The sequence below is a fragment of the Chaetura pelagica genome, unplaced genomic scaffold (assembly GCF_000747805.2).
Source record: "Chaetura pelagica isolate M959 unplaced genomic scaffold, ChaPel_1.0 scaffold199, whole genome shotgun sequence".
NCBI classification, from domain to species: Eukaryota; Metazoa; Chordata; class Aves; order Apodiformes; family Apodidae; genus Chaetura; species Chaetura pelagica.
In genome coordinates, this window is record NW_009970714.1 from 1,935,361 (window position 1) to 1,962,070 (window position 26,710).

General features: G+C 41.2%; 1 protein-coding gene across 1 annotated transcript in view; it reads right to left on the bottom strand.

The window, feature by feature from the left end:
• Nucleotides 1-26,710, bottom strand: part of PRKAG2 (protein kinase, AMP-activated, gamma 2 non-catalytic subunit) — a 114,202-nt gene that overhangs the window by 28,074 nt on the left and 59,418 nt on the right. Inside the window, 2 exon segments of the mRNA XM_010006001.1 lie at nt 3,621-3,730; nt 7,507-7,519. Of these exon segments, the coding sequence (XP_010004303.1) occupies nt 3,621-3,730; nt 7,507-7,519 (123 nt within the window).

Consider the following 26,710-nt stretch of genomic DNA (forward strand, 5'->3'; position numbering starts at 1 on the left):
TTCCTGCTCTTTATTAGTTACTACAGCTGCTATTTAGGGCCTGCTTCGTTTCTAGTGTAATGACACCTTACCCTATCCTGTCTCACTCAGGGTTAAAACAACATTCCTTACAAATCTTTACACTAAATCCCTCAAAGACATTGAGACTAAACATTTACATATAAGACTAGATATTGCTTCAGCGGTATAACTTGTGCTGCATTATAGAAGTTAACATCCCCAGTTTACACAGCTAACAACAGTTTTAGAATACTTTCCACAGTATCTCACAAATAGTTTTCCAGGGTTGGAACATGTGATGTGTGCTGTGACTGCTGACCAGTAGAGGGAGACCGGACACTGCAGTGAAATAAAAATCCAAGGCAAAGTTTTTCAAAGGATGCCATTAGAACACAACACAGATTAATTTTTTCTTCTTCTTCTGTTGACTGCTACTAGTTTACACTAAAGGAGGCAAAAATTGAGCCCTTGTATATTCTGTGTCAGCTCTAACACCATTAAAAGTCAGAATTTAAATATGTGGAAAACTTTTTTAAGGCACCAGGCTTTTTTGTCTCTTTGCTTTTTAAATTGGGCAAAACATTGGTGAAACAGATCCAGGAAAGACAAACATCTGCAAAATCCTGTCAGTTTGAGAGGATTCATGGACACTGAATGTTCCAAAGCTGTGTACTACATTTTCAAAATAAGAACTGATACAAAATCCTGAAGTACTGAAAAATAATGTATATACAAAAAATTGGTATAAGTTTTTGACTATCGTTATTAGGCACCTTCACCACCATGTACTCATTAGCTGTTTAAAAAACACCAAGCTATTCTATTTTTATATCCCAGACACGTGTGTGCACTGGTCACACTGATCAAGCTGAAGAAATATGATGTGTTTGCAAGATACTGAAGGTGTAACATTAGTACAAGATGCTAAGTAACAGAACTGCAAAGGGAAATAGTGAAGAGAAGTATTTCAGAAGATCTCCCAGCAGTGTAGCCCAGGATGAGCATTCAAATCAGCCTGTTTTAATGTCTGTAATTTGCTAGTTTTGCAGAATTTACAAAGTTGGAAGACAGTGCCAGTGCTGGAAGAGGTCTACTGCTTTTTAGTCACATTAGGACTTTATAAATTAAAAGCAATGCAACTGGGATTAAACATAATGGTGCAAAGTAAAAAACAACGGTTTGGAGAAAAAAAGCTCCTCACCAGTAATCCAGGTTCAAGATATGGCTCACATCTGTCATATACTAGTCTAGATGAGTAACTACAGCCTCTTCTTCTACCACACCACTGTTTTCAAATACCTGGAGAAGCAGACTGAAAATATCACCCCATGATCAGAGACAAAGGCATGCCTTGTTCTTCTCCAGATGTAATCCATGACTATCACTAGGAATTCAAAAGACAGGGATTTTGGTGAAAGCTTTCCCAATCCATTAAGTTGCCCACTTTCCTTTATGGTGAAAGTTCATGAGGTTCATTCACTTTCACTCTGCTTCTCCATAATTACCTCCTGCTGACTCACCAACTGGACATGAAACAAACTTCTTCACATTAATTGCTAGAGCTTTGTTGACATAATGCTATGAAAGCTGATACCTGCCTGGATCTTATGAAACTCATCAAGAGAGCTGGAGAATCCAAATGGAACGAGTGACTTGCCTCCATGGCTCCAAAATTAACATGTCCAGGGAATTAAGAATATTAATCTTTTGCATAGTGACAGTGACTGAGCTCAAGCCTTTGACCCCAGGTGACCACTGACAGCTTAATACACAACAGGTTGCAGGTCATGTCAACAAGCTGCAGGTACCAACTCCCAACAAATTATCTCATATCTTGAGAATAAATATCCTCTGGAATCAAAAGAAAGCTAATAGTCTTTGAGAAGAGATGAAAGTGTCAGTACTACCATCCCAAATTTGACCTTTCATGTTCCGAGAGACAGAGAAAAATTTCAGAAAAGAAATGTGGCAAAACAGAGTAGAGTGAAGTATTCCTTAGGATTACACCTAAATGTAACAAATACTCTTCATTACAGCTTACTGTGCTTGTATAATCAGAGTACATGTGACCGGTGAAATGCAAGAACAGATGCAGTTGAAAGATGGTATCAAAACAGTCAAGAAGTGGAATATACAAAGAAAATAAATAATGTCCACATTTCAGCTTTGTAGGACTGATGTATGTGTGATTAAAAGCTCCCCCTCTAAGACTAGAGACATCTCTAAGCATAGTGTCCAGTAAAGCACTAGGAAAAGAGAAGTGACCATTCCATTGACAAAAAGATGCTTAAACATGAAAAGTAGAAGTCTGCTTTTCTAGGTGAAGGACTGAGACACTGGTGACTGCTGCTCTCAAGTGTTGCTTTCTCTCAACTACCAGATCAATTAGCAGCAGGTTCTTTGGTACACGGGCAGATTCTTAACCTTCCTCAAGTTTTACCATAATACTAGTACTGGATAGGATACTTACCTTGGAGGACTCAGCCAAGGTATCAGAGGCAACACACTGCAGCCTCAGTGTGCTCAGAGTCTAAAGAGTCAAGAAATAAAAGGAAACTCCCTGACTAGCAAGATGCCTGGATAACTGAACAAATCCACTGCTGAAGTTACAAAGCTGGTTTTTTTTTTGTACTGAGCAGTAACTGAAGCTCCAGTGTTTTTAGCCATGCTGCAGAAATCAAGGAGGATGCTGTTGGTCATTGTATAAATAGACATACATGCAGTGCTCTTCATTCACCCCATTACTGTGCCTGTTGTGCAATGTAAGCTTTCCAGCTTTTAGATAACAGCATTAAAACTTGCATTATATATGATTATCTGATAAACAAGTGTAAACATTTTGGGACAAAGTAGCTATTATATAGTTGCCTCTGACTGTGGGAAGTTAAAAAGTCTAATTGAGCAGTACATTCCAGATCAAAACCACCTAATAGACTTAGTTAGGCCAGAAGTGGAGCATCTTTAAAATGAAAAACATATCAAAACAAACAAAACCCAAAGCAAGCCAAAAAACACCAATTGCAAAATCCAGGCAACAAAAGAAAGCCATAGCTTTCTACCACACTGCTGAATAGATTGCTTTGTTTCTATAGCAGGCAGCTAATGCTTTCTTTTGGCAAACAAACTCTTCAGAAAGAGCCAACAGTCTAGCAGACGATTTACTGATTAAAAGGAAAAAGAGAAATTAAAATGTTTCTGGAGAATCTAATAATTTGCGTAATTAAACCATCCATTTTAGTCTTAAATTGTCTTACCAATACAGCACAAAAAGGCTCACAACACCTGGATAGTCTATTGCCCAGGGATCTTTACATAAAACGCCTTTAAGTTCCGATAGCCATAAAGAAGTGAATGTAAGTTTGGGGTCATCTAAAACTTTTTTAGATAGTGATACCAACTGCAAAACAAATTATATCCTCTTTCTGTTCTGCTAGGAATTCTTGTCCCAGCTCCTCCTCTAGTATAACATAAAAGATACAATTCAAACAATATGAGTTTGTACATTCAAAGCATAGAATTACAAGAGAATCTATCTTCAAGAGATTGAATTTAACAGCCAGGAGACATTCATTTAAGAAAAAAAGAACTGCAAGCAAAGAGACTGAAAGGAGAATACTCACTTGTAGTGTAGTGTCGAAGACAACAAGCTTAGAGCTTGTTGGAACAATGTCATAACACTTGTGTGACCTCATGAATCGCACATAAATGTCACTTTCCGATTCTTCAAGTGCTGCAAATAAAAACATTAAGTTGCTTTAAGTAACCTTAAAAGAAACGTAAAAACACACCCGATCAACTCAATGCCATTGCAGAAGGACAACCCTAAAGCAAAACTCAAATGCACACTTTCAGATCTGGACAATCGTAGTTTTGCACTTTGCATTTCAGACACTTTCCTTTCAAATCAAGTATAACAAAGACAAAATGCATTGCTGATCCTTGATGAAAACAGACTATTGCACTGAAGAGTTATATTTAAAAATAATTTGTTTTTTTTTTTCTAACAGCAAACTAGTGGAATATGCATCTCAACTCTACTTATATACAGAGGAAGCCAGTTTAAAACTTCAATAGCATCCAGCTTGACTAACGGAAACACCTTAAATTATTATTTCTCCAGCCTCACCTTTGTCCACTCCACTTTACAATTGGTAAGAGATTAGAAAACTGTGTGAGTCTTCTATACAGGTCCTCTCATCTTCCAGAGGACAAACTCACTGCTTTTGGTTGTATCCAACCACCACTGCATGGCAAATACAAATAATCAAATATAAACATCCTAATCTCCATTAGGATATTTCTACTTTATTACCTATTTTCTAGTTTACCTTGTTTTCTGATAAAGGCTCATCCTTTTGAGCTATTACAAAGCTTCTGCAGTCTTATCCAGTAACTGCAAAGCAGTGCTCCCCTCCAATGGACAAGAACAGATGCCTTCCAGCTTGACTTAAAATCTCACTCAAGTCTCTGCATGTCGTCTCTGATCTGCACAGAGATCACCCTACGACCACACAGGAGCTATGAATATACACCAGCCACGCTTTCACCACAGGGTCAGTAACAGTCAGATGTTGATATGACAGTGGTATACTACATGAACTACAAAATCTCTGCTCCTGCTTGCAAAAGTAACTGAAGTGACTGAGGTATCCAAAACTAAATATGCAGAAGCCCCAGTTACACTAATTTAATGCTTAAGATGTCCTAAGCTGTGTCACACTGATAGGCCACAGAGGAGAAGGACTACTTGCTACAGTCTAGCTTCTTAGATCAGGGACTTCCTGAGTCGTCCTTCTTGAAAACTGAAGCAGAATCACAACAGTGCTAAGCACCATCTGTCGTTGACATGTCAATTGTATTCTTTCTCCCTTGGTTAGGTGCCCAAAGTATGCCTTTCCCATTTTGCTTCTGCAATAACTTTTGCCAGGAGTGGGAAGATGGAAAGGCATTAGACTATTGTAATTGCACTAGCATGACACAGGCAGTTGCAGATAAATGTTATGGAGTAGATCTGCCTGACCTTAGCTCTAGACCAAGACTTAGGACACTGCCTCCAGCCAAACCTCAGCTTTCTACAGCTCATGATCTGGAAAGCAGTTGGCTCACAGACAAAGCAGATTCTGAGCAGGAGGCATCTTAATCTAGAGCGGGATCAGGGGAGGAGAAGAGTCCACTAATAAGTAGTTGAATGTTTATTTCCATGTGGGTGTTCACTCATAAAGGTTATTTCTTGAAGATTCATCAGGAAGTTATTTCACAAGACAACATTCTCGACGTGCACCCCCTCTCCCCCAAGTCTCATCATACAGACTTTTACAGAGTAAACTCTCTCTCTGCTTCAGCATTGTATTTATTCTTACAGGTAGAGATCCTTTAAAGAGTGAAAGATCCATCTATTTGTATTTCTGCCACTCTATTCCCCTACCTTATTCACTTAAGATCAACTGATTTTACTCCTTTCCTTGCTTCCACCCTTCACTCTAACATGAGGCATCCTTTAACTTATTTCAAGCAGAAAATATTATTTACAAAAACATAACAGCTTTATTTTTCTTAACGGATTAATTACTTAGCAATACTGACTCAGACATTGCAGTGGGACTTGGTACTAAGTATAACTGTCTATTTAGAGAGCTCTAAGGTAGAACTATCATCTGAACAATCATCATAAATGAAGGGAAATTTCTGCAGCATTACTGAAGCCATCTTCTCAGAGATCCACTGAAAAAAACCCTTCAGTTCCACTCACAGATTTGCCACCAGGCAGGGCACTATTCTACTGTAGCTTTCCCTTCAGAATGTCAAGGCCTTGAAGCCTTGAAGTCTTGAAACAGAAAAGGAAAAAGAAGGGTCTGCAAATAGAGAACAGGAACATGCAGTAAGGTCAATACATATTGAAAAGCTTCCAAAGACTGTGGCAAGAAAACCTACAGAAAGTTCTTCAGAAGCATCTGCTGCAACCCACAGGCTGTATTTCTGTGCTCTATTCACACTGGGCTGACCCAACAACAAGATCCTGGACCATACATGCTTCCCAATTTCAATAATACAGAATAATGACTTTTCCTATTATATTAAGTATTATAGCTATACTAAATTCCTTGTATTTCTGCACTGGTGCACAATAACATTTCAAATTTAGTCTGTGTTTTCAGAAGTGCTTGTTTGAAAAGACAATTGAGGATTCCACTACTCTCATCTACTTTGAAGAGTTAATTCCACCACAGACCACTACCATGCTGCTGCAGCTCTACAGCACCCCTGCTCCTCATGGTCAGATTGAGAGCTGGGAGCTCTCGTGTATGATTCATGGTCAGATTGAGAGCTGGGAGCTCTCGTAATTCTTAAGTAGCTGAAGAACACAAAGAACCCTTCTTATGGAACTAAACAACTGTTTGTATAGCTGACATTTCTAAGTTTACTATGAAGTTAACTGCCAAATTTTCAAAGCCCTTAAAAAAGCAGGGAAGAAGGAGCCAACAGAAGTATGTAAAAAATATACTCAGCTAACTGTCTAGCCTGGTGAACATCTTACGAGGAAGGCAAGAAACCAAGAATATACATGACAAATCCACCATCCCCCCTGACTTTTAATTAGAATCTGTCTGGGAAACTGAGCAACTTTAAGAGCTCAGAGTTTTCTTACAGCAGCGGGAGCAAAGCAATTCCAGGACCCACTACTAAACACTTCAGCTTGACTATTAGCATAACCACCTTCCCTCAGCCAGTTCAGGTGGTGGATAAGAGGAAATAGCAAAGGGAGCAGAAATGTACTTTTCTGATATTCTCACATATACTACACAACCTAGTTACCAGAACAAAACCTTTTCATTTACCGCACACATACATTTCTGTACTTTAGATTACTACAAGTCACACTCCTATTTTTAAAAAAGTGAAGTAATGTATTGAATATCACACTTCAGATGCTAGAGAATTGAAATGTTACAGTTAGAGATAAAAGGTATTTTTTCATCCCATTGTTTACTACAGAACTTATCCAACAGCAATACATTAGGTGAAGCTTATCAGCATAATTATACTGATAAACTTTACTAAAGGAGTGTTATACAAATAAGTGCACTCCATACTATTTATTCTCTATTATCACTTAATCAAGTGAAGTAAGTCTTTTGTTAATACAGAAGAAAAAAATTAGGCAAACACATATCATCAGAGCGAAAACAGGAATCTAAGAGCTGTTCATGTGCTTCTGGCTTCAACTGTAATTTTAAAAAAAATAATAATTATGTCCCCAACCAACACTCCTTTGTCAGCAAATACAGAATAACTACCTTTTCAAAGGCCAGGTGTAAAGATGTGCCTCCACAGCAGTATAAGCAGCAGCATGACACTGGGAACTACGCAGTACAAGGACACCATCCTTGCAGTGGCAGCCAGCCATTTGATCAGCTTATTTATGTCAAATGATGCCAGAGACACCAGGGTGACTAATCACTTAAATAAACCAACACGGGTTACTCTCTTCCTACTGTTAGAGATAACCCTTGTCTTTCACCTATTGTATGCTGTGCCATCATTAACCTTGTAAAGTGCTCTTCTGCCTGCATTTTTATCCAAAAGCTGTCACCAAAACCAGCTATAAAGTTTCTGCTCACCTCCAGTATGAGCTTACTGAATGAGTTCCTCAATACTCATGATAAGCTCTCCCACAACTTCAGCTAGAACTACTAGATCTCCTTCATTGTGGAAGTCATTAACACATCACTTCTAATAGACCTGAAAAAATATCCAGAAAGGATATAGTTAATCTACTTCAAGAGCAACAGTGACACTTAAACTATTCCTCAGATGTCTCTACAAGATCACCAAGAGCCCCCAAAACATGAGATTCAAAGGAAATGTAGATATCTGAATGAAGAAGCATGGTTTCAAGAACAATGTTCCAGGAATCAATCTGTTCAGGTCAGATTTCCTCAGCATTCCTCAGCTAAGGGACAGAGAGAAACAGATTTTGAAAAGGATTCCAGTGCTATGCTGTGTACAGTATATTGCTGTGGTCATGAGCAGCAGCTTTACATCAACTTACATTCTGCAAGATAAATATTACTGATTAGATTTTTATATAGGTTCAAGTTATATACAAATGAAAATGTATATGATGTATCCTGTGAAAAGTATGGGAACTGAGGGACTGGGAGAGAAGAACAAGAAACTGCAATTTTGTCACAGAAAAATCAGTAAGAGGGCATGACTTTTCAGTCTCCTGAGCTGTCTGCCAAAAAGACAAAAACACTGAAAATAGTGAACAAGAAACAAAGACACCAGAAGCTGAATCAATGTCAGACTTGCTGGGAGAAGAATACTAACATAGTAAAAGAAGGGCAAGCCAGAAAAAAGAAGTGAAGGTGCACTGTATCATTTTGTTTCTGATTATTCAAAAGGAAACTTTTCTTAGGAAAAAAAACCCAAACACCAGAATAACCCCCCATACAATCGGCCACGGAATAAGACTGACTGGTAAATAAAGATGGAAGAAGTAGGAAGGGATGTTTACAGGGGATGCCTACCTTAAGTATCAGGAGATATATAATAATTAAGGTTTTAGAACATGCTTAGCACAACTTTGCTGTCCAGATAACAACCAAGGCTATCAAAGGACTACTTCAAATTGTAGAGGGGGAGAAAAAAATGAATAGGTTTAAAGTTTAATACATAAGAACTAACATGATGACAGTGATAGAAGTTGACTATTCCATCACAACCTGAAGGAAGTTCAAGTGCAGGGAGTAAAAAAGAAAGGATGTACTGACAGAGACTTTTTTTTTTTCTTTCCGAAAGCTGCAAAGAACTTTAAACTGTCCTGGCAGACCACACATTAGAGTTACACTGTAGCATTATTCAGTCACCCACAATGATATGGATGTTGCAGATTTCCCACCAGATATAAAGGAATGCATGAGCTGGCAGCTAAAAGAAGATCATAAGTTTACAGATGTAAGATACTCTGATCCAAAGAAGTAATAGGGAATGTATCTAAAGATCAGTATCAGAAGCTTCTTCAGTGATGAAATATGAATTCAATTACATATTACAGCATGAATATGTGACAGGATAAATAAGATTTTTAAAAGAAGCTTGAGCACACAGGGACAACATTAGAGTAAGCAAGCTCTACCCTACAAACTGTATCTCATCCTACAGACAGGAAGACTGTCTAGAGGTACACAAAACAAAAGGCGTATTTTTAGCCACCTGTAAAAGGCAGCTCATCAAAAACAAAGAAGAAAGCCCATGAGGTATCAAGAACTGTTCAGCCTAATCAGTTTTTACTCAGGATGAAGCGATCAACTTGATGAAAAAGGCGGCAAACATCACAGTATGTTTGAGAGACTGATCTCAAAGCAAGCTTGGAAATCAAGGTGTGGAAAAGGAATGGGAGAATCACCGCAAAGTAGCTGCATAACAAGCAATCCCAGTTGCAGCAAAGCTAGTGAGATGTTTATTTTTTTATTCAGTGTGTTTGCAAGACAGGATGACAACTGTGTGTTTTTAAGAAGATAGGAGCTCCAGTTCAAACTCTTCTCAAAGTTGGAATATTTCCAAGGTCCACCTTATGCAAACCAGCTAGTGCGGAATGGTAAGTTCACACCACAGCACTTTGGTATGGGTGAGGTTCAGGACACCCTTCCCACTTCCACAAAGCTTCACAGAACTAAGGTTTTGCTTGAAACCTGCCTTTCTGAGAAATTAAACTAATCATCAGGTCCAAGAATTGTTGAAGGAACATGGAAAGGAAAGAGGTCTCAGTAACAAAAAAGAGACATCCTGACCACATGTGTTTAGTTTTCTACAAATTACTCTGGAAGAGCTTTTATCAGTAGCTAGATACTTCACAGGGAAAACACTGCCAGGGAGTCTCAGGACTTCATTTCATGGAGCATTCTCTTTAGTGATCTTCAAACCAAGAATAAAACATGCTTTGAAGAGTTTGCAGTGAGAGCTAGGAATGGTTGCAAGATTTCAAACCTCCCAGTATCTTCAAACTGAATCAGTAAGTGGTTTGGAGTTAACATGATCTTTCAGAGAATATCAGAATCAGAAAGGAACCCTCAACTGGATGATTGCAAATTAGGGGCATGACTAAACACTATTAAGACAGAACTACCCTGTTATTAATTTGATTTGTTACTGCAGAAGAAGGGAAGAAAAGGAAGGGTTTGCTTAAACAAAATAATCAAACAAAAAAGCCACCCCAGCTGTTAAAGAGCTATTAACGCATTCCTGAAGCTGGTTAGACAGAACAAAGCAACTTCAGGACACTGTACAGTCTCCTTCCTTAAAGGTCCTAAATATGGAATGAGACAAGTGTCTGCAATTGCATAAGCACATCGTGCTTTACTGAAGAACAAGAAAGGCTATTAGCTCCTGAGAATACTTCAAAAGATCCACTTTTCTGGTTTTGAGGCTTAAATATCTCCACTTCTTCAAACTTTAATAGCAGCTAAGACTTGTAAGAGAAAATTAATACAAATAGCTGCCTGAAACAATAAAAAAATAAATCAAGATTGTGTTTTCAATCTTCCTTGTATTCATAGCACACTTCAAAGTCCTGTACTGAATTTTCTCATTTTTTTTGAGAAAAGTCCTAGTAAATGGGATGAGAAGTTAACACATCTTTTTTACTGCAGCTCTCCACTGGCAGTGTGAATAAGCAAATCATCACATGAGATTTGAGGCAGACAAATGTGATGAGCAGTTTAAGAAACTTCACATTCCACAGCTAATCATGGTAACTCTTAAGTTTCTTGTCCAGGCAGGCAGAGAAACTTACTTGTTTACAAGCAAAAGCTGCCTTGTTTGGGGACTAACTGGTGAGACAATATCAGAAGTTCAAGTGAGTACTTTTGAAACAGCCCACTGCCACTCAAATGGACTTGTGGTCAAACTTAGAGATGAGTGCTTTGAGGAAAGTTTATTCACAAAACTACGGTGATGTAAGGTAGCAACTTCAGCCTACTACCTAATAATGCTTCAAAGATTTTCACCAGAATAAAGAATAAGTCGACCTGATGAATTTTCTAAAACATGTTCAGATCTTCCCTTGACAACAAGCACCACGATTTCCCCCTAAGCATCCCAAACAAAGATGTAATTTAAGACGTAGCCTGTCTGGAATGCAGGCATGCCCTTCAAGATTGCGAGACGCAGGCCACAAGAGACTAAAAATGGTATTAAGCCTATGAATACTAGTATCAGGAACCATACACTGGTGAGCCAAATTCAAGGAAGGTTTAAGGTCTGTGATTAATGAAAGAATAAACCAGCCTGTATCCTTGGTAGCTATACTGGAGGACTGATAAACAATTTGAACTTTTGCTATTTCTTTAAAGCAAGCTGAAGTCCTCCTCCATTCACAGTTTGCACACACTTCATAAAATTTAAATTTAAATCTTTTAGGATTTAAATCTTTTAGGAATTAGCTTAAGATCAAACCTAAACAAGCAGCTTAACCAAAGCATTATTCACAAGACAAGCATTTTCAAGATGAATACACAGTATCTTCACAATCCATGGTTGTATCCTTACTAAATAGGGCAAGTATCTAGTATTTAGGAGATCTTCCACTGAAGACTAACAAACTAAACTCAAAGCATCACTTACATAATGTTTTAAGGAATAAACACATATTTAGTTTTCAAGACTTTGCACTATGTTTGCTAGAGAAACAGTTTTGTCAGGTCTAATAAACTGTTAGTCTCAAATCCTGAACGACTACTTACAGCATCTTAATTCAAAGCTTTTAATAATTCAGTATTTACATTTTCATTTCTCTCTAGTCTTCACTTAGACATTTCCTCTCCTTCCCTGTGCATGCCAACATTCTCTAAATAGCTGTTATTGCCATTTCTTAGTACAATGTATGAATCTGTATGCACATTTCAATAGATTATTAAGTGTTTTATTTCAATATACCACTCTAGGGATTTACCTAATGGTAGGTGTAGCTTGGAGCTATACAGAAAGAGAATCAGCAGTTTCCTTAACTGAAGTAGGTGAGATCCCCAACTCAATACAGTGTATTCAGATATGTTTTTCTATTGATCCATTCTCTACACCATAGACAAACTTCAGCTTCACCCAAAGCTGATCTTCCTCTGAACTCATGCATCCACAAAGAGCTTTAGGTTTGTTTGTTTGGTTGCAGTTTGTTGCTGTTGTTTTTTGGTGTTATCTCAAGAATACAAGGGTGTTCAACCAAGACTATGGCAGGAGAGATAAATGCAATTGCTTGTGTACAGCAAAGCAGGGCAAAGCTATAGCTATTCACCTTCTGCATCATGGCATTCAGAGCCTTCTATCAAAGGCAACCACACAGTCCCTTTCACTGAACGATCCCACTGCACCCTGAAGTGCTTCAAAGCATTAGAAGTCTATCCTAAAAGCTCACTCCTATACTAACTATGCTGGAAGTTAGAATATTCTATTTCAAATATATTAAATTATTCTATATTATTATATAGAAAGAGTTTCTATCCATTTGTTCTTGTGCCAATGTTGTTCTTCAGTTAATTTTCCTCCTTGGAGTCTGCACCTTTCCCACCACTTGCAGGATGTTTTCATACACCCAGTGCTATCACATCCCTTCTTGGCTTTCCTTTTACTAAGCTAAATGAGCAAAGCCTTTTCATCTCCTCCTTTAATGCAAGTTCTATATTCCTGGCCTGAGGAATTGCCCTTTTCTATGTCTATCCCAGTTTGCTTCCTTCTCCAGCACCTCAGGTACCTTCTTCCCCTGTGTCTTTGCATCAGTAGAAATTAATCAAACTAAGCAGCAGAAAAGAATACCCCAGTGCAAGGTGAACAAGGAAGCTTGATTCTGCTTCTAAAAACACCCAGTGTCAGAATTAAATAATCACAAGAGACAGACAAAAGCAAAATAACGTTGTTCAAAAATACTTGTAAAAAACCTACCCTAAAAAAGGCTTAAAAGAACTTGCATTACAAATAAAATCACTAGTCTACAGAGTACAAAAATTGCTTTCAGACAAAATGTAGGCGTGTCATTTAATTTCTGCCAGTCTAAATTGGAGAAGTTTAACTAGTGACAGAATTCTTCACTGAACTGGTTCACATAAAGCAAAGAAATCCATATAAAATGCAGCACAGGAGGAAACAGTGTAAAAACAAGTTGAATTTATTAAAATACTACTCAAAAGCTACCTTGAAGATACTCACATCACATTGAAAAACCTCTTAGATGTGGTTCACTCTTAGAAAGACAGGGTTATTTAAGCTTTCCTAAGCTTTGTCTGGATGCCAAGATGGACACCTAGAAGTCACATTGAACTTTGCTCTAACACAGTTATACTTGTATTTATATTAAATTGCTTTGGCTATAAGTTAATAATAGCCAGTGGTGAAATGCTTCCACAGAAGCCCTGGGATGTCCACCCTCAAGTTACAGAAAACACATTACACATCACAAAAGGTCCTATCTTAAAGGACAGTCATGTCTGTTTCAGATGATTAGTAAGCAGAAACATCTCTCGTGATTGTTTAGTGGCAGCTAGAGTAGACCAACTGGTGCAGAAATTCCACTATCATTCTTGTCACGTTGGCATTTCTTCAGTTTAAACCAAGTCACCTTCAATTAGTACTTAGTCATGCCCCAAGGCAGTATGTTTTCCAGAGCACTGACTGGACCACAACAAAATTTAACAGTTGGGGTTATCAAACTACCAGTATAACAATATTGGTTCACCCACACTCTCCTCCCTGTATATGCAGGGCACTGGAGAAGTCTATCAGCAACTAGAACATTGCTGACTACCACCTAGGAAGCTTCTTGTAGAAAGGACTCCATGGTCACCCTGGTCAATCCTAGTCAACAGCATCTTGCAATCATCTGTAAGGCAACATTGATACTGTCACATCCTCCACATCTGTCACTAATCAAGCACACAGTGCTGTAGAATCAGTATCTCTAAATCTGGAGGGTCTCAGGACACTTGGAAGCTGAGGTGATGTTGTCCAAAGCCTCTGACCTGAAATCAAGCAGTTGTTTACCACCCATGATAGCCCAACTATCAAACCAAACAGCTTCTGGATCAAGGAAATTCTGTAAGAAAATTACCACAGAATGGCTAAGGTTGGAAGGGACCTTAAAGATCATCAGGTGCCAACCTCCCTGCTATGAGCAGGGACACCTCACACTAGACCAGGGTGCAAAAAGCCTCATCCAACCTGGCCTTGAACACTTCTGGGAAGGGGGCTTCCACAGCCTCCCTGGGCAACCTATTTCAGTGCCTTGATAATTATTAGCAGAGTTGACATTGTCCCTCATCATTCAGATGAAAGTGACAGCAGTAGATGGAGGGGCTAGCAAAGGTTACTGTAAAACAGCACTTCACGTAGGCCATTGGGTACTGACACATACACATATACCCGAAGCAGTAATGTTTTTCAAGTTGTCTTAATATTCCTCCTCACAGACAGCTGCTGGTCATTAGTTCTTTCACCTGAAATGTAACGTTTGCAGATCATGCAGGTGCAACACTACCTGGACTCAAACAGCCCCAACACTTCCTGTAAAACTGTTTTCAGTTGCAGCTTTGCCAAAGCAATTATATGGATTCATTGCCCTGGTAAGCATTTTTCCATACTTTTTTTTTCTAGGAAGTCTCAGCCAGAAAGGTTTCACCGTTTCCAAGAACAAGTTAGGGAAAATAAATGTTTTAACCACATTAAAATTTTACTAAAGCTTTTCCATCAAGAAGCTCCTGCATCCCCCAAGACCCAAGGCAGAGAGTTTCAGAGCACACCCTGTGTAACAGGGCTGTACCTTTTGCTGTACTAAAATACCACTTCCCAGATTAGTAAGGCTTAAAAAGTTTGATTGCCTGAGAAAGAATGCATGCTTTAGCTGCTATGATCTTGTTATTTCCAAGTCAAGACAGACTAGGGCTTTCCTCATTGTAAGACTAAACAGCATGCTAAGAATAAGAGTTGTGTCTTACATAGGAGCAGGACAAGAGTTAGGGATGCCTGGAGATAGTGAGCATCGTACTGATATGAATCACCATGTGCAATACTTACAGATGTGTGTGGATTACAAGAACAGTCTTCATCTAAGACAACAGAACTCCCAGTAGTTTCTTTTGCACTGCTAAGTTGAAGTTTTATACATTCAATTACCCATAATTTTCATCTTTCAACTTTGAAGATGGAGATTTCCAGGAGAAAAATAAAGATCTGTGATGTTACTTTACAGCAAATTGGCAGACAAAGGACATGAGGCTGCCTAGGACAGCAGGGTGCTTGATCATAGTTTCTTGCATGAACTAAAGCTGAATATTCAGATAGTCTAAATATGTTATTATTTAACAACTCTGGGAATCACAGGAAAGCCCATTGACCCATTGATATAAGTTCTTGCAAAATTACAGAAAATATAAGCTCAGTAAAATCAGTGGAATAAGCAGTTGCCTATAGTTTCAGATGCAAGTGCTCAGTATCACTTCAGAACACAGCCAGGACAAAGAGCACTAAGAATAACATTTTTTTAGAGTGAGCTATTGTGCATCTTGTATTACACCACAAAGTAACTCTAAAGCAAGAAGAGAAAATAATCTGAATCTCTAAGACCACATGAAGCCTATTAGTACCAATTACCATCTCTACTTCTTGCTATGTCCACTTAGGATTCTAATCTGCTGTGGAAAAGTAAATGTAAAGCATCCCCTCTCATTATCACCATGTACCCTAATATCTCAAAGTACATCTTGAGGGCAAAATAGGGTTTCTGTACTCCAGAGAGCATCAGCTTCAACGATCACATAATGAATATTTATTAGAAATTAACTACAGTTGCAAAATAATGCTTTAACTTCACTGTCTCCTGACCTGAGCACTTAATCCTTCAGGCTTCAGAATGAAACAGAGTCTAGTATGCACTTTAGCATACTTTTATCACAAGCTGAAGTTTTTTTGGCACCAAAGTGACATATGTTTTCATACTATGATTCAGATATTCAGTTGACAGCTCAAAAAGAAACTACATTTAATAAGAAACAATAAGAAAATTTGCAGAGCAGGGAAGGAATGACCCCAGACACAACAATTAATTAAGAGAAGATGCAGTTACTGGTAAAATTCTATTTCAGGAAACAGCCAGAAAAGAGCAATTGACAGAAGAGATGGATGATACAGGAAGAGTGAGATGAAGGCCAGAGCATTACCAGTGGAGGTTCCACTCTAATTCAAACTGTTTATCAAATAACTGTCTAAGTGCTTCTTTGTGCAACAATTCCAAGAAGCAGAACATTCAAGAACAAGACCAGTCCCATGACACTGATGCTACAATTGCTACAGGCAGTTTGCAGAATTCTTTTTTCCAGACAGGGAATTGAGCACAGATACAGAAGAACCCTGCAATTTATTTAACTCTCTCTGCATAAAATACCTTGGAAAGACTCCCTGAGTTAGCAGATGCTACAGAAAAGTAGATAATTCTGCTTTCAGTAGCTACTACTTTATTCCCCAAGCTGAGCAAATGGAAGTCATTAACGTGGGTGAGAGCCAATGCTACAAAAAAACCTAGATTCCAAAGTAACATGCTAAAACTACCCCAATTAAATCAATACAACTGACAGACATGCATTTGCTACTCTAATCCAGTTTCTCCTCTCACAGCACAGGTAGCTGTTGAAACTCACCCATTTCTGGAATTCCATCTTAACAAATTAAAGCTTCTAAGTGCAAATCATTAACTAAAGCCGTTTTTCATATTCGATCTTCAGAATAATTTGTCTTTTCTAAGCTCATCATATCCTCCATAGCATAAAACCCAGAACTACTCTTGACATTGATCAGAAGTAAAAACAAGTTTAATATAGAAACACAACTCTACAGACGTTAGAGCTGAACAAGCATACCCGCAATATGTATGAAAACAACACGGTTTTGATCTTCTATACACATTCATGAGAGGTCTCTCAGCACTCCTCTATTTCAGGCTGCAGTGAGAAACTCAAGCAACCCAACAACAAGCAGCATCCATATCTTTTGAGGAGACATAGGTAGGTCATTCCCATCCAAGGAATACTGAGCAGGATGAGCTCAGAGTATTTTATTCTAGAGCACCCTTTAGCAAAAAAGACTCTGGACTTGTTACATGAAGGTTTTTACTTTCCTGCTCTGGTGGCTATTAGGCAAAATGTCCTTTAGGGAGTCCTAAATAAAATAAATATCCACTTCCAGTCCTTCTCCTACAGCCCATCCTGTTTCAGCTGTAGTGCAGTTGATGCTGTTTCAGAACATCTAAGATCTGCTCTCACACAGGAGCAGTATTGTTAAGTCAATGCTAGACAGAACTATTGACCAACCAATAAGCTGCACTGACCCTGGAGAACCCAGCCAGATACATGAAGACATTATAAGTAGAACGATGCCCCAGCACTTTTTTTCTGCAACCGTTATATCGAGCCTAATATGGTCCACACCAATTATGAACAAAACAGTTTATATACATATAATATATATGCATATAATTAAAAAAAAATATAAAATCACCCATCAGTTGAAAGAACTATTTTATTTAGAAGTCACATCAGCAGACTAGACTCTGCATATGTCATTATGGCACTACATAGATGACAAACCTTTCTGGTATCATTTTTTCAATTTAACCCTCTTAATTAGAGCCCAAATTAAATGAATGCCTTCTGTGCTTTCAAATCCTCTTTTGTGTAACCTTTGAGAAGAATGACAAACAAAAATCCATTTCAGCCTATTGGATGGCATTCAGTGCACACATCAAGCCTCATTTTCCATCTCTTTTTATTAAGCTCTCTGTTTCAAGAGAACTGCAGCATAATTTGATACACAAGATAGTTAACTGTTGATGGATACAGAAACTGGAAAGCTATCAAGAGGAAATACTCAAAGTAGAGGCAGTCAGAAAAGCAGTTTCAAAACAAGTTTCAAATTTCTTATTTAACCCATAGTTTTAGGCATTAGTGGAGAGACCAAGTTTGACAAAAGATCATCAATTACAGTGTGGCTACAGCAACTTAATGAAATCTTATTAAGATTTCAAAGAAGTTTCTCAACTTCTGGGCACTTACTACTTGCCACCCAACAAAAAAGTGAACATCATCAGATGTCATTTTACTCCCTCACCCCCAATATTAGCACACATACAACTACAGCAGCTAGTGCAGAAATTTAGGTCATAAAACACATACTGCAACTAAGCTGCTGTATTTCCATTTGCATCTCAATTTCTTGTGATTCTCCTTCTATAGGTGTCCTCATACAGAGGCATTCTGGACACTAAGTTTTGGTCTGGCATTCACTCTTAATTTTAGTTGCTTGAATGCAGCACTCTAGATCCTTTCCACTAGGCTGTAAATTTAGGCACAAAACTAGGTATTCATTAAGTCTGAAAGGCTAGTAATGTAAATGCTTCCTTTCAAAATTAACATGCTACTTTTAACTGGTCACAGGTTTGCTCTGAAGCATTATCTTTTGACAGATCCCTGAACTGCTCTCATCCACCCAGCTCAAATACCCACAAAACCTTAGTTCTACAGCTAAATGAATTGAGGGACAAATCAAAACATAAGCTTGAAACCCAGGAAAAAAAAAAAGAAAAAGGTTACCAAACTTTCTGAAGAACTCAGGTTATCTTGATGCAGTGTTTTAGAAGACACACATAGATACTCAGCCTAATCAAATGATTTTAATTACTATGTTATGCTGTTGAAACTGCAAAGGCATCTGAAAACCAAGAATGTTTTTTTAACCTAGACACCCTTTTCAGATATCTACATTTTTAAGATGCTTAAAATAACTTTTTTAATGGCTTAACTATTAGTGATTCAGCAGGTTTTAGGATTTCCTATCTAGCAGTAACAAGCTCTATGCAAAAAGAAATACATAATTAGGTAACTTTCCATAAGCACAAAATGAAGGCATAACTATAAATAGTTAAACAGTGCGAGGGGGGAAAAAGCTACAAGTTAGCAACAAACCCCTTGTGCCAAATCCCAATATTTAGTCATGTTCAGGATTCACAGAGGCACAAGTAATTCATTGCAATTCAAACTCTGGACTCCTAAAAAAAAAAAACACACAAAAAAAACCCCAAAAAAAACCAACTTAAGGAATCCAATTGTTGAGAACTTCCTCTTCTCACACACAGAGGCTTAAAATAAAAGGTGCTACTTTTCCAGACCAGTCCCAGCACTGCAGAAGGCATGTTAGCAACCAACAAGCAGGCTCATTAGCATACCAGCTTAGATATTTTTCACAGAATGACTCAGCCTCCTATTTTCAAAGTTTTCCTTAAATATTTGTCCTACATTTTACAACGGCAGCTACCAACTTCCAAAAAATAAAAACACCCCCCATCCCGTGAAGTCTCAGCCACTTCCCAACGCTGAGCACAGAGAAGGGCAACGTGTCCGCGGCTGCACCCACCAACCTAACCCCTTCCCAATGGGAAAACCCAGGACACTCAACACGGATCTTCCAGGGGCAAGCGAACGCTTTGTGTGTGTTCGAGAATAAAAAAAAAAACACAACACCACACACATTCGTGCTTCTCCACAGCAGAGCCCAGTGCCTGCAAGACGGGAAAACTTGCCAGGAGTTCCCCTCTCAAGAACGGCGCCCTTAAAACGGCAGCTCTTCACAGGACGGCCAAGAACAACGTAAAACTGCAGCTACATGAGGGAAATGTCACTTTACGGCTGCCTGCTTCGAACAGACACACGCACATCCACGCGGAGGAGAAGCTGTGGCTGAAAAAGCTTCCCATCCCTGCCCGCACCTTGCTCCGCAAAGGCTGTATTTGGTATCGCGTTCGAGGGGAAGGAGGAGGGGATGCCGTGAAGGGGCTGCCTTCCCTCCGGTACCAGGAGCCCCGGCCGGCTGGCACTGAGGATGAAAAGCAGGCACCGCCGGAGCGGAGGCGGCCCGGGAAGGGCGGGAATGTGCTGCCCTCGGCTCCGTATTTGGTATCGCGTTCGAGGGGAAGGAGGAGGGGATGCCGTGAAGGGGCTGCCTCCCCTCCGGTACCAGGAGCCCCGGCCGGCTGGCACTGAGGATGAAAAGCAGGCACCGCCGGAGCGGAGGCGGCCCGGGAAGGGCGGGAATGTGCTGCCCTCGGCTCCGGGCCCCACGGCCCCGCACCGGGAGCACCACGGCCCCGCACCGGGGGCACACACGGCCCCGCACCGGGGGCACACACGGCCCCGCACCGGGGACACCACGGCCCCGCACCGGGGGCACACACGGCCCCGCACCGGGGGCACACACGGCCCCGCACCGGGGACACCACGGCCCCGCACCGGGGGCACACACGGCCCCGCACCGGGGGCACACACGGCCCCGCACCGGGGACACCACGGCCCCGCACCGGGGGCACACACGGCCCCGCACCGGGGGCACACACGGCCCCGCACCGGGGACACCACGGCCCCGCACCGGGGGCACACACGGCCCCGCACCGGGGGCACACACGGCCCCGCACCGGGGACACCACGGCCCCGCACCGGGGGCACACACGGCCCCGCACCGGGGGCACACACGGCCCCGCACCGGGGACACCACGGCCCCGCACCGGGGGCACACACGGCCCCGCACCGGGGGCACACACGGCCCCGCACCGGGGACACCACGGCCCCGCACCGGGGGCACACACGGCCCCGCACCGGGGGCACACACGGCCCCGCACCGGGGACACCACGGCCCCGCACCGGGGGCACACACGGCCCCGCACCGGGGGCACACACGGCCCCGCACCGGGGACACCACGGCCCCGCACCGGGGGCACACACGGCCCCGCACCGGGGGCACACACGGCCCCGCACCGGGGACACCACGGCCCCGCACCGGGGGCACACACGGCCCCGCACCGGGGGCACACACGGCCCCGCACCGGGGACACCACGGCCCCGCACCGGGGGCACACACGGCCCCGCACCGGGGGCACACACGGCCCCGCACCGGGGACACCACGGCCCCGCACCGGGGGCACACACGGCCCCGCACCGGGGGCACACACGGCCCCGCACCGGGGACACCACGGCCCCGCACCGGGGGCACACACGGCCCCGCACCGGGGGCACACACGGCCCCGCACCGGGGACACCACGGCCCCGCACCGGGGGCACACACGGCCCCGCACCGGGGGCACACACGGCCCCGCACCGGGGACACCACGGCCCCGCACCGGGGGCACACACGGCCCCGCACCGGGGGCACACACGGCCCCGCACCGGGGACACCACGGCCCCGCACCGGGGGCACACACGGCCCCGCACCGGGGGCACACACGGCCCCGCACCGGGGACACCACGGCCCCGCACCGGGGGCACACACGGCCCCGCACCGGGGGCACACACGGCCCCGCACCGGGGACACCACGGCCCCGCACCGGGGGCACACACGGCCCCGCACCGGGGGCACACACGGCCCCGCACCGGGGACACCACGGCCCCGCACCGGGGGCACACACGGCCCCGCACCGGGGGCACACACGGCGTGAGGGGGAGGGAGGCGGCTCAGCCGGAGTCAGGGAGGGCCCGACCCGGGGATTAGCGAGGGAACCTCGGGTTTACATCGTGCAGCGGATCAGACGGGATGATCCTGCTTTAGAAAGCGCTCTCGAAGAAACAGAACAAAGCAAAACAGAAAAGCCGCCCCCCCCATTCAGTAAATGCTCCAGCTGATCAGCCACAGAAGATAACAAGCAGTTAATGTGTGAATAATGTAAATATTACGTACATAATATACAAATGATAAAATATTTTATAATACTTTCAGCCTGCTAATTGAAGTGCTCCGGAAGCTTTTAATTATCTCTGGGAACTACCTTTAAAAGCTCTAAATAATTATCTTCTTTATCATGTACCTTGATATTGATAAAAGAGTTTTTAACCTCTTTTGCTAAACAAAAGAAGAGAGTTCTAAGATTACATATCTGATTGGAAATTATTTAGTTCCTGTCATTATTTTGTTACTTTAAAAAAAATAAATAATAAAACAAGTATTCACTTCCCATAATTACTTAGAAAGCACCAGCCATGAGGACATACAACTCTGAGGTTGTTTGTAACTGGCAGTGACACTGAGCCTTCAAAGGTCTGCATGGCATTTCACCTGCTACAGACCAGGGATATGTTCATAACAAGTCAGTTAAACCTGTTTCAGGGAATGAGCCACACTGCTCTGTGAACCTCAGAGCTTGCTGCAAGATCAGGGTCTCACAGTGACAGAATCTACATCCAGACCAAGAGTACTGTGAGAAACTCAAGGCAATGTAAAGGGCAGTAATTTAATATATAACAGAGATTTGCAATGGAAACATTATAGCTATGTGGTAACATCCCTACTGCTCAAAAAACCCCAAAGGAAAGAGAGAAGTAAAAGCTGAAACTCCATCCCTCCCTCTGCCTCCAGCCTAACAATTTGTTTTGATCAATTTTGGAACAAGCTGCTGGTCGTGGTTTTCATTTTGCTCCTCGTTTTGCATTCCTGTGGCTTGTAGGTAACACAGTGAGTCAGAACAGGAAACTGATGCAGCTGAAAATGCAACAGACCAAACGAAAAGTGATTTTTATCCAGATCAGTTCCTGATCCAACTCACTGCACTGTTGTACTATCTAGCACTGGCACAAGGTGTGCCAAGGGCAGGAGTGACAGTGACACCACACCTTCTGGAAACCACGCACTCTTAAGTCTGCTTAAATTACTGCGAAAACACTGCCTTGTTAATTGTGAACCACTTACAGCATTAGACAAATGAGCAGATATTTTTAACAGTCTTTGGTATTACCTCTGTCTAGAAACTCTGCCTGCCATTTTACAAAGGAATCACTGGTTCAAGATAGGGAAAAGATCTGTTTTTCAAATGACCTAACATTTCCACCAAGATTATATTTTGTAACATTTCAATAACTGTTTATTGTGACTATTTGTTCTATAGGAGGTTTCTGTTAACTATGACCAAGGGATTTCTCTAGATTTTGATTTAAATGTTTGCTATCAGAGTGTGTCAGGTAATCCATTTCAGCTGCTTGAGATACCCAGTGTGACAAGATAGTACATACTAAATACTGCTAAGCAAAATAAATATCATATATAAAGTTTGCATGAGAAACAAACACAAAACCAAAACTGCCTGAAAACATTTCTTCCTTGCTTGGTTTCAATTCAGGTTTTAGAGGGGCATGACATGCCGAAAACCATGGAGTAATGATATAACACTAACAGAGAAGCTTAAAACAGCAGTGCCAGCAACCTTTGTAGAAGCACAGTAAAAGAACTCAAGGTTGATATAACAGCCAAAGTCATAAAATAGTGGATGTAAACAGAAGAGGTTTTAGGACTTCCCAGAAGGCTAGAATGTAAATTTGAATAGGTCACTGCTTACTTTGTCTCTGCCTGTTTTTTTTTTTAGCTTTCTAGGGTAAAGGGAGTTACTAATACCCTCTAGAAGTAAAATCAGTCTGGTAAATTACATATGCACTTATACTGTATATGTTAAAACCTATCTGATAACCCAGGAGTCCTTTCAGTCCTATGTCCTATTGAAGGAATCCCATTATTATCGTAAGAACAGTCAAGTATTTAAATTGTAGGGACATGAACAGCAATTAACATCTGCTGAAGATTTCTGATTATAATTTCCTGCCATCTCATCTCCCTGAACTATCAGGAATTCATCCAATGGCACAGGGACCTGTCAGTGGAAGTCATCAGACCAGCTATATCAAAATGCTTTGAACAAAATTCATCTCACCTGGGCTTAGGCACCTCTGTGTGGCTTTTCCTACTGAATGAGTGACTCCAGGCTGCTGCTTCTGCAAGCAGTGGAGAAACAAACATTTCTGGGACATCATTCACATGTCCTCTTTTAGACAAGTGCATGGGATAAAGGCATGCTGAACTGCAGTCCCTGATCTCTGCATCTCCATTTGGTCAGGTTCATTCAGCTTAGCTACCTGTCAGGGAAGGGTGGGGAGGGAGCCAAGAAGCTCTAAACTAGTCAGTGTAACGTTGATTCCAAAATTGATCAGAGAATAAATACACCTGTTTTAAGTAAAGACAGATCATCAGTAACAGAAAAGGCATATGAACAGTGCCAAGCCAATCTCAGTCACTTTACTGACAGGGTAGAAGTCTTGTGGTAAGCAGATGCAACATGAGTTAACAGGACTTTTGACACTATCTTGCATGACACTGATGTAAGCAAGTCAGACTGTCTAGATGGAACGACTGCTAAAGGTCACAACGGGGCTCACAAGGAAGGCAGTAGGATTTCTTTATCTAACTGGAAGGGTTTAAGAGAGGGTTCCACAGAGGTCTAATTAATATCATTCATTTTTTTTCACTGATGACTTGATGAAGGAATAACTAATAACCTGGTTGTATTTTCAAATGACTCAATGCTGCTCTTTTAAGGGATAGTCTTAGAACTTAAAATAGACTTGAGAATTGGATAAATAGGATGCACTTTGATATGGGTAAGTAGAGCACATTAAACAATAATCAGATGCAAAAATACAATTTTTAGCTGGCAGTCATGCAAGTGAATGACTTGAGAATTAAATGAAATGTTAGACAACAATGTCATTTTCTTGGGAAAAAAAATTTGCACCATCTAGACATGTGTTATAGGTAAGAAACAGAGAATCTGTTCTACACATTCCCTGGTTAGATGCCAGCTGGAATAATACATTCAGATTTGGGCACTGAGCTTGAGAATGAACCAAGAGAATCCAAAGAAGGGCAACAACTATGATCTGAGAGTTCAGAAACCAGGACCTGTAAAGGAGGACTTGAAAACCTGGTTTCTTTGTCCAGAAAAAAAAAAAAAAAAAAAAAAAAAAAAAAGGAGGACTCAAAGAAAATATAATAACAATCTCCAAATGCAACATGTTTTTGCAAGAAGGAACGTTAAAACTATCTGCTGGGTCCACTGGTTATAGGATAAGGAGTTATCTACCTAGCTTTTAGCAAGGAAGCCTTAGGCTGGACTTTAGAAAACTTCCTGAACATAACAACAGTGAGGCACCACCAAGCTTTGCTGAAAAGAGCTGTAAAATCTCTGTCATGGGAGGATTTTAGGAACAGGTTGAAAAAAAAATATTGTTGGGAATTATTTATAGTTGAATGTGTGGGGGCAGGGGGAAATGAATTTTTAATATCCTTTCCAGACTTATTTTGTTTCTATTTTTGTCCAATCTTTAGAAAAAAAACCAAAAAACAACACTTAATCTTAGTATGATAATTCAATTAGATGTCTTTATATGTATGTTTTGTACAAAAGCCAGTTTACTAACAATTTAATACAACTGTAAATTTGCTTTGCCCCTCCCCAACAAATAGTCTTAATTCTAAATTGGAAAAATTCTAAGGGAAAGATTGTTTGAGTAATAATGATTACATATTAGTCTTTGATGATTGTGTAGGAATAGGAAGAACAACCTAAAAAAAAGAAATGCTGCTGCAAATCACAAGTCTCTCTGGAACAGACATATTAAAGCACTGCAAGAAAAATGTTACCTGTGCTTTATTTAGAAACAGGCATTTCCAGGTGAACTCAAAGCTGTCTGTCTCAAAGCTTTCCCTGGCTTTTCTACTTCTTTCTGGTCAATGAAGGAGGGACACAATATGGATATGCTGGGAGTGCCACCTGCACAGCTCATAGTTCAGCAGTAAAACTGAATACCCTTTGAAGTACTTCAGCAGAAAAAAACCAAACCTACTCACCTTATAAAACCTAATGGATTGAAGAGCAACAAGAAGGAATTCCCATCTAAATGCAAATCAAGACAAACCCATTTTGAATGCAAGAGCAAACTACAAATGGTAATTTTCCCACCATTTGTTACTGCTCCTTACTACAATTAAGGTTCTATACAACTCAAGTAGTTAACAAGCTCTTCTCCTGATGTATGTCATAGCTATGCTTATTATTTTGCAATATGTTTGTGCAAAATTAACTCAAAACACTGCTTATTTTTCATTCAACTTAGTCGGGTGGAAAAAGACAGAAGGTATCAGAAAGAAACAAAAGGTTTCATCTGCTGGTTAAACTGTGAATTAAACTCCTACTTGTTTTCTGCTAGAGTGTGATAACTGATCCCAGTTGTTTATGACAGCTGAGAACACAGGAATTAGTGACACTCAGATTAGGATCCCATCTCAGATCCCTTCTGCACTTAAAAATGCTAACTGCACATTGGAAAGGCTGGCTGTGGGGTGCCAGTCCAAGAGTCTATCAGGTGGTTAGAGAACATGTTCCCAGTGAAGAGCTCTGGGCCTGGTTCTGATAAAGTCCTCCTCACTTCAGAAAGCTCGGAGTGAACAGAGCAGCTGTGCAGGAATTGTAGTTTCTACCATTTATTCTAAGGAATCTCAGTTCCAGCACCAAACTAACTAGTAAGGAAGGGGACATCTCATACAAAAGACTGGATTCAAGTTTTTTCTTCCTATACCTGGAAGGAATGCAATCTCATTTGCTCTAGTCTTAAAAGGCTTTTGAAGTATTGGATGCTACAGTCATGTCAGTGTGGAGCATGAAGATGGTGACAACTCAAGAGATCACAATTGGTTTAGGACACAGTAACCAAATCCCACAACAAAACTTGACACTAAAGATGCACTCATACTGGTCAGCACTGGTCTCCAGGGGGTCCTTGCTGGTGTCAGGTCAGTGCTCTGTCACTGAAAA